Source organism: Hyla sarda, unplaced genomic scaffold (genome assembly GCF_029499605.1).
Source record: "Hyla sarda isolate aHylSar1 unplaced genomic scaffold, aHylSar1.hap1 scaffold_637, whole genome shotgun sequence".
Taxonomy (NCBI): domain Eukaryota; kingdom Metazoa; phylum Chordata; class Amphibia; order Anura; family Hylidae; genus Hyla; species Hyla sarda.
This window is the reverse complement of record NW_026610652.1, coordinates 158,886-172,184: the sequence shown is the minus strand read 5'-3', so window position 1 is coordinate 172,184 and position 13,299 is coordinate 158,886. Positions and strand designations below refer to the sequence as shown.

Below are 13,299 nucleotides of genomic sequence, written 5' to 3'. Positions count from 1 at the left end.
CCAAAGGGTGTGCAACCAAGTATTAAGTTAAGGGGCCAATAATTGTGTCCGGACCATTTTTGGAGTTTGGTGACATTATGTCCAATTTTCTTTTTTTCCACCTTTTTTGGTTTAGTTCCAATACACACAAAGGGAATAAACATGTCTATAGCAAAACCTGTGTTACTGCAATATATATATACAGAGGAGAGTAGATCTATATATATATATATACAGAGGAGAGGAGATCTATATATATATACAGAGGAGAGGAGATCTATATATATATATACACAGAGGAGAGGAGATATGTATATATATATATATATATATATATATACACAGAGGAGAGGAGATCTATATATATATATACACAAAGGGAATAAACATGTGTATAGCAAAACCTGTGTTACTGCAATATATATATATACAGAGGAGAGGAGATCTATATATATATATATATACACAGAGGAGAGGAGATCTATATATATATATATACAGAGGAGAGGAGATCTATATATATATATATATATATACACACAAAGGGAATAAACATGTGTATAGCAAAACCTGTGTTACTGCAATATATATATATATACAGAGGAGAGGAGATATATATATATATATATATATATATATATATATATATACACAGAGGAGAGGAGATCTATATATATATACAGAGGAGAGGAGATCTATATATATATATATATATATATATATATATATATACACACAAAGGGAATAAACATGTGTATAGCAAAACCAGTGTTACTGCAATATATATATATATACAGAGGAGAGGAGATCTCTATATATATATATATATATATATATATATATACATACACACAGAGGAGAGGAGATCTATATATATATATATATACAGAGGAGAGGAGATCTATATATATATATATATATATATATATACAGAGGAGAGGAGATCTATATATATATACAGAGGAGAGGAGATCTATATATATATATATATATATATACAGAGGAGAGGAGATCTATATATATATATATATATATATATATATATATATACACAGAGGAGAGGAGATCTATATATATATATATATATACAGAGGAGATCTATCTATATATATATATATATATATATATATATATATATATATATATATACAGAGGAGAGGAGATCTATATATATATATATATATATATATATATATATATATATACAGAGGAGAGGAGATCTATATATATATACACAAAGGGAATAAACATGTGTATAGCAAAACCTGTGTTACTGCAACATATATATATATATACAGAGGAGAGGAGATCTATATATATATATATATACAGAGGAGAGGAGATCTATATATATATATATATATATGTATATACAGAGGAGAGGAGATCTATATATATATATATATATATAGATATATATACAGAGGAGAGGAGATCTATATATATATATATATACAGAGGAGAGGAGATCTATATATATATATATACACAAAGGGAATAAACATGTGTATAGCAAAACCTGTGTTACTGCAATATATATATACAGAGGAGAGGAGATCTATATATATATATATATATATATATATATACAGAGGAGAGGAGATCTATATATATATATATATATATACAGAGGAGAGGAGATCTATATATATATATATATATATATATATATATACAGAGGAGAGGAGATCTATATATATATATAAACAGAGGAGAGGAGATCTATATATATATATACACACACAAAGGGAATAAACATGTGTATAGCAAAACCAGTGTTACTGCAATATATATATATATATATATATATATATATATACAGAGGAGAGGAGATCTATATATATATATATACACAAAGGGAATAAACATGTGTATAGCAAAACCTGTGTTACTGCAATATATATATACAGAGGAGAGGAGATCTATATATATATATATATATATATATATACAGAGGAGAGGAGATCTATATATATATATATACACAGAGGAGAGGAGATCTATATATATATATATACACACACAAAGGGAATAAACATGTGTATAGCAAAACCTGTGTTACTGCAATATATATATATATATATATATATATATATATACACAGAGGAGAGGAGATCTATATATATATATCTACAGAGGAGAGGAGATCTATATATATATATATATATATATATATATATATATATATATACACACACACAAAGGGAATAAACATGTGTATAGCAAAACCTGTGTTACTGCAATATATATATATATACAGAGGAGAGGAGATCTATATATATATATATATATATACAGAGGAGAGGAGATCTATATATATATACAGAGGAGAGGAGAACTATATATATATATATATATATATATATATATATATATATACAGAGGAGAGGAGATCTATCTATCTATCTATCTATCTATCTATATATATATATATATATATATATATATACACAAAGGGAATAAACATGTGTATAGCAAAACCTGTGTTACTGCAATATATATATACAGAGGAGAGGAGATCTATATATATATACACACAGAGGAGAGGAGATCTATATATATATATATATATATATATACAGAGGAGAGGAGATCTATATATATATATATATATATACAGAGGAGAGGAGATCTATATATATATATATACACAGAGGAGAGGAGATCTATATATATATATATACAGAGGAGAGGAGATCTATATATATATATATATATACAGAGGAGAGGAGATCTATATATATACACAGAGGAGTGGAGATCTATATATATATATATACAGAGGAGAGGAGATCTATATATATATATATATATATATACAGAGGAGAGGAGATCTATATATATATATACAGAGGAGAGGAGATCTATATATATATATATATATACAGAGGAGAGGAGATCTATATATATATATATATATATATATATATATATATATATATATATATACACAGAGGGAATAAACCTGTGTTACTGCAATCCTTTCCTGTGAGGAATACTTCATTTTCTAGACAAATTTCAGGGGGGCAACATTTACGGCCATGACTGTATAAGAGAGAGGAATGTATTTGTAGTGTCATCTAGTAGATAGAAATGATGAATGTTGAGCCAAGATCGGGGAAGAGATTCCATAGTCTCGAAGCTTCTTCCATCATCTCCTTTGACTCGTGTTGGGATCTTTTTATCCAGTTATTCTCCTCATCATTACAATATTATGACAACATATCCATTATAGAGATATTCTGAAGGAATGACATTTAGTTCTAGTTGACTAGGTCCTGTAAGTATAGGAAAGCATACAAGGCCCGATCCCCTGCAGCTAGCGTTCCAACGGCTCCTGGTCCCTGATGCTCTGCTGGTTCCTGTGAAGTGTTGTCCCTGCTCTGCCGATCACTGTCCTCAGCTGTGACTTACCTATTCCAGGAACCAAGAGGCAGAGAAGAGGGACAGGGACCTGGAGCCATGGAATGCCATCTGCGGGGGATCAGGGCAGGTGAGTTCACTTTCTTATTTTTACAGCCCCTGGGGTCAATTAGAAAAATGTTTGAGCTGTCCATATACCTCTTTAGGACAGGGTCATACAAGGTGGATCCGCAGCGCATTTCTTGCTGCGGATGCGCCAATGGCAGACACAGAGGGACTGCACAGCGAGCTCCTGGTGGCAGAGCTCTGCGGTCCCTCTGTGACTGCTGCCGGCGCATTTGCAGCCTGAAATACCATGTGGATGCGCCCTGTGTGACCCTGCCCTTAAAGAGGTATTAAGAGAATTAACAAAATTGGTGTTTGTGCATGTGGTTAGAACAAAGCCAAACCTATGCTCACCTTCCTCCCATCCCATGTTGTTTTAATCTTCTGAGCATCAATTAATCCGAATCCAGCTACACCAGTTTTTCCTGTATCCATCCTACTGAAATTCATGTAAATTATTAAAGATCTTATCAAGTGTTCTGTAAAGAAATATGGTGCTGGGACAGGGGTTAAATAGAAAAAAAACTATACTTACCCAGTCCTGGTCCCCCGCAGCTCTCGTTCTGCTCCATCTGGTCCTCCTGATCTTCTCTCTTCTTCCTGCTTCTGCGATGAGCGCTTGGTGAAGGACCTGCTAGCTCAGCCAATCTCCAGCCACAGAGGTGTCCAGTCACTGTCTGAGTGGACATGTCCTGCAGTAAGCGATCATTTCAGAAGAAAATCGGGGGACCAGCCGGACCTGAACCGAGCTGCGAGGACTGGGGATAAGTATGCATAGTTTTTATTCTATCTTCCCTTCGTCACAGCATCATATTACTTGTTTTTAAAAACTGTTGATACTATTTTAATGTCCCCTTGAACATCTTGTAGATGATTTTTTTTTAAAAGCATCAAAAATGCTGAAAACTTGAGGGAGTTCATGATACGGAATTTTTTGCCAAAATTTCTAAACCTCAGAACAGACAGGTTGACAATGTTACAGCCTAGAGGAGTTTGTGTCTTCGATGTTCCTGGAGAAGCTCCACAGTTGGAGGACAGGGTCTCATGCCTCCGCCATAGAAGCTGTGGTGTAAATCATCACAGACACTTGTATAAATATATATATCATTTATTTGTCAGAAAACGTTCACAGAGGAGGAAGTAATAATTGTCGAGAGGATTCTATTTCCACAGGTTAAAGGTCTATTTCCACAATCCAAATGAGCAAAACCAACAGGAGCCCAACGCTTAGGCCGCCCCGACCTTCACCGCCATTCAAGCTGTCGTCAATATCTCCTCCCTTCTCCTCTATTCTATCTTTCCATTCATTGATCTCATTCTCGCTCGGGCCGGGCTGACCTCTATAGAAAGAGGAAGGTTTGGGTGGGAAGGATAATCCTGACAGGTTTCCGGTTGGGATAGGGTTGTTAGAGCTGCAAAACCGTAGATCCCGCTCCTCAAGAGATCGCAGGTCTCTTCCCCGAAAAGCCGGCGGGGAGGTGCAGGTCACTAGGGAACTAGAGACCCCCGGAGAGGAGCGAAACCAACCCCAGAGAGATCGGCAGCTACAGTCACAATGCCACGGGTTCCCGTTCAGACGCAAAAACTGCAGAGAGTGAAGGGAGCGCAAACAATCTCCAGAGAGGGAAGGAAGGCTGTTATTGAAGAGGAAGAGTATGGTGAGGTTGCTCAAACCGGTGAAAGCCGCAGGGGAAATAGTCACAAGGCGATTGCTGTGGAGCAACAGACGATCCAGGTTTGAGAGACCAAAAAATGTGCCAGCTGGGAGAGACTGCAACAGGTTTCCATACAAAAACAACTGTGTGAGGTTCGACAGGTCACGAAACAGGCCATCCTAAAGAGAGAGAAACCATGAGAGGGTTAGTATATGGAAAGTCATATATAGGAGTGCTGGAGGAAAGAGATTAATAAGCGCAACCAAAAAAATAGAGAAAAAATGACAGGTGGTGGAAGGAGTGCTGTAGGAGGATCTCACACGGGTAAAGTAAGCAGTTTATATATAGGATATGACAGCATCCGCTACATAAAGATATACGGGAGATAGTAGCGCATATAGAATCTGTCAGACCAGTGAGGCAGCGGGCAGCGCCATTACTCTTAAAGGAACATTCCAGGAAATAGTAATACATGCCCAGTCCAGGCCCTAAAAGGGGCATGCGCCAGCTTTGATCTTTTGGGTTCTGTGAATTTGTGTTCATCTCCACCCCCTCTGTGTTAGACCTGGAGCATGATTTTAGAGGGTGGAGCATGACAGATCTACAGTATACTGCCCCTCCTGGTCTACACTAGACATAGCACTGAGGGGGTGGAGCATGACACAGATCTACAGTATACTGCCCCTCCTGGTCTACACATGACATAGCACTGAGGGGGTGGAGCATGACACAGATCTACAGTATACTGCCCCTCCTGGTCTACACATGACATAGCACTGAGGGGGTGGAGCATGACACAGATCTACAGTGTACAGCCCCTCCTGGTCTACACTAGACATAGCACTGAGGGGGTGGAGCATGACACAGATCTACAGTATACTGCCCCTCCAGGCCTACACTAGACATAACACTGAGGGGGTGGAGCATGACACAGATCTACAGAATACTGCCCCTCCAGGTCTACACTAGACATAGCACTGAGGGGGTGGAGCATACACAGATCTACAGTATACTGCCCCTCCAGGCCTACACTAGACATAGCACTGAGGGGGTGGAGCATGACACAGATCTACAGTGTACAGCCCCTCCTGGTCTACACTAGACATAGCACTGAGGGGGTGGAGCATACACAGATCTACAGTATACTGCCCCTCCAGGCCTACACTAGACATAGCACTGAGGGGGCGGAGCATACACAGATATACAGAATACTGCCCCTCCAGGTCTACACTAGACATAGCACTGAGGGGGTGGAGCATGACACAGATCTACAGTATACTGCCCCTCCAGGCCTACACTAGACATAGCACTGAGGGGGTGGAGCATACACATATCTACAGAATACTGCCCCTCCTGGTCTACACATGACATAGCACTGAGGGGGTGGAGCATGACACAGATCTACAGTATACTGCCCCTCCTGGTCTACACATGACATAGCACTGAGGGGGTGGAGCATGACACAGATCTACAGTATACTGCCCCTCCAGGCCTACACTAGACATAGCACTGAGGGGGTGGAGCATACACAGATCTACAGTATACTGCCCCTCCAGGCCTACACTAGACATAGCACTGAGGGGGTGGAGCATGACACAGATCTACAGTATACTGCCCCTCCAGGCCTACACTAGACATAGCACTGAGGGGGCGGAGCATACACAGATCTACAGTATACTGCCCCTCCAGGCCTACACTAGACATAGCACTGAGGGGGTGGAGCATGACACACATCTACAGTATACTGCCCCTCCAGGCCTACACTAGACATAACACTGAGGGGGTGGAGCATGACACATATCTACAGTATACTGCCCCTCCAGGTCTATACTAGACATAGCACTGAGGGGGTGGAGCATACACAGATCTACAGTATACTGCCCCTCCAGGCCTACACTAGACATAGCACTGAGGGGTTGGAGCATACACAGATCTACAGTATACTGCCCCTCCAGGCCTACACTAGACATAGCACTGAGGGGGTGGAGCATACACATATCTACAGAATACTGCCCCTCCAGGTCTACACTAGACATAGCACTGAGGGGGTGGAGCATACACAGATCTACAGTATACTGCCCCTCCAGGCCTACACTAGACATAACACTGAGGGGGTGGAGCATACACAGATCTACAGTATACTGCCCCTCCAGGCCTACACTAGACATAGCACTGAGGGGGTGGAGCATACACAGATCTACAGTATACTGCCCCTCCAGGCCTACACATGACATAGCACTGAGGGGGCGGAGCATACACATATCTACAGTATACTGCCCCTCCTGGTCTACACTAGACATAGCACTGAGGGGGTGGAGCATACACAGATCTACAGTATACTGCCCCTCCAGGCCTACACTAGACATAGCACTGAGGGGGTGGAGCATGACACAGATCTACAGTATACTGCCCCTCCAGGTCTACACTAGACATAGCACTGAGGGGGTGGAGCATACACAGATCTACAGTATACTGCCCCTCCAGGCCTACACTAGACATAACACTGAGGGGGTGGAGCATACACAGATCTACAGTATACTGCCCCTCCAGGCCTACACTAGACATAACACTGAGGGGGTGGAGCATACACAGATCTACAGTATACTGCCCCTCCAGGCCTACACTAGACATAGCACTGAGGGGGTGGAGCATGACACAGATCTACAGTATACTGCCCCTCCAGGCCTACACTAGACATAACACTGAGGGGGTGGAGCATACACAGATCTACAGTATAGTGCCCCTCCAGGTCTACACTAGACATAACACTGAAGGGGCGGAGCATACACAGATCTACAGTATACTGCCCCTCCAGGCCTACACTAGACATAACACTGAAGGGGCGGAGCATACACAGATCTACAGTATACTGCCCCTCCAGGCCTACACTAGACATAACACTGAGGGGGTGGAGCATACACAGATCTACAGTATACTGCCCCTCCAGGCCTACACTAGACATAGCACTGAGGGGGTGGAGCATGACACAGATCTACAGTATACTGCCCCTCCAGGCCTACACTAGACATAACACTGAGGGGGTGGAGCATACACAGATCTACAGTATACTGCCCCTCCAGGCCTACACTAGACATAACACTGAAGGGGCGGAGCATACACAGATCTACAGTATACTGCCCCTCCAGGCCTACACTAGACATAACACTGAGGGGGTGGAGCATACACAGATCTACAGTATACTGCCCCTCCAGGTCTACACTAGACATAACACTGAGGGGGTGGAGCATACACAGATCTACAGTATACTGCCCCTCCAGGCCTACACTAGACATAGCACTGAGGGGGTGGAGCATACACAGATCTACAGTATACTGCCCCTCCAGGCCTACACTAGACATAGCACTGAGGGGTGGAGCATACACAGATCTACAGTATACTGCCCCTCCAGGCCTACACTAGACATAGCACTGAGGGGGTGGAGCATGACACAGATCTACAGTATTCTGCCCCTCCTGGCCTACACTAGACATAGCACTGAGGGGGTGGAGCATGACACAGATCTACAGTATACTGCCCCTCCAGGTCTACACTAGACATAACACTGAGGGGGTGGAGCATGACACAGATCTACAGTATACTGCCCCTCCAGGCCTACACTAGACATAACACTGAGGGGGTGGAGCATACACATATCTACAGTATACCGCCCCTCCAGGCCTACACTAGACATAACACTGAGGGGGTGGAGCATACACAGATCTAGAGAATACTGCCCCTCCAGGCCTACACTAGACATAACACTGAGGGGGTGGAGCATACACAGATCTACAGTATACTGCCCCTCCAGGTCTACACTAGACATAGCACTGAGGGGGTGGAGCATACACATATCTACAGTATACTGCCCCTCCAGGGCTACACTAGACATAGCACTGAGGGGGTGGAGCATACACATATCTACAGTATACTGCCCCTCCAGGCCTACACTAGACATAACACTGAGGGGGTGGAGCATACACATATCTACAGTATACTGCCCCTCCAGGTCTACACTAGACATAACACTGAGGGGGTGGAGCATACATAGATCTACAGTATACTGCCCCTCCAGGTCTACACTAGACATAGCACTGAGGGGGTGGAGCATACACAGATCTACAGTATACTGCCCCTCCAGGCCTACACTAGACATAACACTGAGGGGGTGGAGCATGACACAGATCTACAGTATACTTCCCCTCCAGGCCTACACTAGACATAACACTGAAGGGGCGGAGCATACACAGATCTACAGTATACTGCCCCTCCAGGCCTACACTAGACATAGCACTGAGGGGTGGAGCATACACAGATCTACAGTATACTGCCCCTCCTGGCCTACACTAGACATAGCACTGGGGGGTGGAGCATGACACAGATCTACAGTATACTGCCCCTCCAGGCCTACACTAGACATAGCACTGAGGGGTGGAGCATACACAGATCTACAGTATACTGCCCCTCCAGGTCTACACTAGACATAGCACTGAGGGGTGGAGCATACACAGATCTACAGTATACTGCCCCTCCAGGCCTACACTAGACATAGCACTGAGGGGGCGGAGCATACACAGATCTACAGTATACTGCCCCTCCAGGCCTACACTAGACATAACACTGAGGGGGTGGAGCATGACACAGATCTACAGTATACTGCCCCTCCAGGCCTACACTAGACATAACACTGAGGGGGTGGAGCATGACACAGATCTACAGTATACTGCCCCTCCAGGCCTACACTAGACATAACACTAAGGGGGTGGAGCAAACACAGATCTACAGTATACTGCCCCTCCAGGCCTACACTAGACATAACACTGAGGGGGTGGAGCATACACAGATCTACAGTATACTGCCCCTCCAGGCCTACACTAGACATAGCACTGAGGGGGTGGAGCATACACAGATCTACAGTATACTGCCCCTCCAGGTCTACACTAGACATAGCACTGAGGGGGTGGAGCATACACAGATCTACAGTATACTGCCCCTCCAGGTCTACACTAGACATAACACTGAGGGGGTGGAGCATACACAGATCTATAGTATACTGCCCCTCCAGGCCTACACTAGACATAACACTGAGGGGGTGGAGCATACACAGATCTACAGTATACTGCCCCTCCAGGCCTACACTAGACATAACACTGAGGGGGTGGAGCATACACAGATCTACAGTATACTGCCCCTCCAGGCCTACACTAGACATAGCACTGAGGGGGTGGAGCATACACAGATCTACAGTATACTGCCCCTCCAGGCCTACACTAGACATAGCACTGAGGGGGCGGAGCATACACAGATCTACAGTATACTGCCCCTCCAGGCCTACACTAGACATAACACTGAGGGGGTGGAGCATACACAGATCTACAGTATACTGCCCCTCCAGGCCTACACTAGACATAGCACTGAGGGGGTGGAGCATACACAGATCTACAGTATACTGCCCCTCCAGGCCTACACTAGACATAGCACTGAGGGGGCGGAGCATACACATATCTACAGTATACTGCCCCTCCAGGCCTACACTAGACATAGCACTGAGGGGGTGGAGCATGACACAGATCTACAGTATACTGCCCCTCCAGGCCTACACTAGACATAACACTGAGGGGGCGGAGCATACACAGATCTACAGTATACTGCCCCTCCAGGTCTACACTAGACATAGCACTGAGGGGGTGGAGCATACACAGATCTACAGTATACTGCCCCTCCAGGTCTACACTAGACATAACACTGAGGGGGTGGAGCATACACAGATCTACAGTATACTGCCCCTCCTGGTCTACACTAGACATAACACTGAGGGGGCGGAGCATACACATATCTACAGTATACTGCCCCTCCAGGCCTACACTAGACATAACACTGAGGGGGTGGAGCATACATAGATCTACAATATACTGCCCCTCCAGGCCTACACTAGACATAACACTGAGGGGGTGGAGCATACACATATCTACAGTATACCGCCCCTCCAGGCCTACACTAGACATAACACTGAGGGGGTGGAGCATACACAGATCTAGAGAATACTGCCCCTCCAGGCCTACACTAGACATAACACTGAGGGGGTGGAGCATACACAGATCTACAGTATACTGCCCCTCCAGGCCTACACTAGACATAACACTGAGGGGGTGGAGCATACACATATCTACAGTATACTGCCCCTCCAGGTCTACACTAGACATAACACTGAGGGGGTGGAGCATACATAGATCTACAGTATACTGCCCCTCCAGGTCTACACTAGACATAGCACTGAGGGGGTGGAGCATACACAGATCTACAGTATACTGCCCCTCCAGGCCTACACTAGACATAGCACTGAGGGGGTGGAGCATACACAGATCTACAGTATACTGCCCCTCCAGGCCTACACTAGACATAACACTGAGGGGGTGGAGCATGACACAGATCTACAGTATACTTCCCCTCCAGGCCTACACTAGACATAACACTGAAGGGGCGGAGCATACACAGATCTACAGTATACTGCCCCTCCAGGCCTACACTAGACATAGCACTGAGGGGTGGAGCATACACAGATCTACAGTATACTGCCCCTCCTGGCCTACACTAGACATAGCACTGGGGGGTGGAGCATGACACAGATCTACAGTATACTGCCCCTCCAGGCCTACACTAGACATAGCACTGAGGGGTGGAGCATACACAGATCTACAGTATACTGCCCCTCCAGGTCTACACTAGACATAGCACTGAGGGGTGGAGCATACACAGATCTACAGTATACTGCCCCTCCAGGCCTACACTAGACATAGCACTGAGGGGGCGGAGCATACACAGATCTACAGTATACTGCCCCTCCAGGCCTACACTAGACATAACACTGAGGGGGTGGAGCATGACACAGATCTACAGTATACTGCCCCTCCAGGCCTACACTAGACATAACACTGAGGGGGTGGAGCATGACACAGATCTACAGTATACTGCCCCTCCAGGCCTACACTAGACATAACACTAAGGGGGTGGAGCAAACACAGATCTACAGTATACTGCCCCTCCAGGTCTACACTAGACATAACACTGAGGGGGTGGAGCATGACACAGATCTACAGTATACTGCCCCTCCAGGCCTACACTAGACATAACACTGAGGGGGTGGAGCATACACAGATCTACAGTATACTGCCCCTCCAGGCCTACACTAGACATAGCACTGAGGGGGTGGAGCATACACAGATCTACAGTATACTGCCCCTCCAGGTCTACACTAGACATAGCACTGAGGGGGTGGAGCATACACAGATCTACAGTATACTGCCCCTCCAGGTCTACACTAGACATAACACTGAGGGGGTGGAGCATACACATATCTACAGTATACTGCCCCTCCAGGCCTACACTAGACATAACACTGAGGGGGTGGAGCATACACAGATCTACAGTATACTGCCCCTCCAGGCCTACACTAGACATAGCACTGAGGGGGTGGAGCATACACAGATCTACAGTATACTGCCCCTCCAGGCCTACACTAGACATAGCACTGAGGGGGCGGAGCATACACATATCTACAGTATACTGCCCCTCCAGGCCTACACTAGACATAGCACTGAGGGGGTGGAGCATGACACAGATCTACAGTATACTGCCCCTCCAGGCCTACACTAGACATAACACTGAGGGGGTGGAGCATACACAGATCTATAGTATACTGCCCCTCCAGGCCTACACTAGACATAGCACTGAGGGGGTGGAGCATGACACAGATCTACAGTATACTGCCCCTCCAGGCCTACACTAGACATAACACTGAGGGGGCGGAGCATACACAGATCTACAGTATACTGCCCCTCCAGGTCTACACTAGACATAGCACTGAGGGGGTGGAGCATACACAGATCTACAGTATACTGCCCCTCCAGGTCTACACTAGACATAACACTGAGGGGGTGGAGCATACACATATCTACAGTATACTGCCCCTCCAGGCCTACACTAGACATAACACTGAGGGGGCGGAGCATACATAGATCTACAATATACTGCCCCTCCAGGCCTACACTAGACATAGCACTGAGGGGGTGGAGCATACACAGATCTACAGTATACTGCCCCTCCAGGCCTACACTAGACATAGCAATGAGGGGGCGGAGCATACACAGATCTACAGAATACTGCCCCTCCAGGCCTACACTAGACATAACACTAAGGGGGT

General features: G+C 44.9%; 1 protein-coding gene across 1 annotated transcript in view; it reads right to left on the bottom strand.

Annotated features, from left to right (window-relative positions):
* Nucleotides 1–3,718: 3,718 nt before the first annotated feature.
* LOC130342148 (reticulon-4 receptor-like 2) overlaps nucleotides 3,719–13,299 on the bottom strand; it is a 49,036-nt gene continuing 39,455 nt past the window's right edge. The window contains exon 3 of the mRNA XM_056554254.1: nucleotides 3,719–5,281. Coding sequence (XP_056410229.1) covers nucleotides 4,622–5,281 — 660 coding nt within the window. The 3' untranslated portion in view covers nucleotides 3,719–4,621. The remainder of the gene's footprint in view (nucleotides 5,282–13,299) is intronic.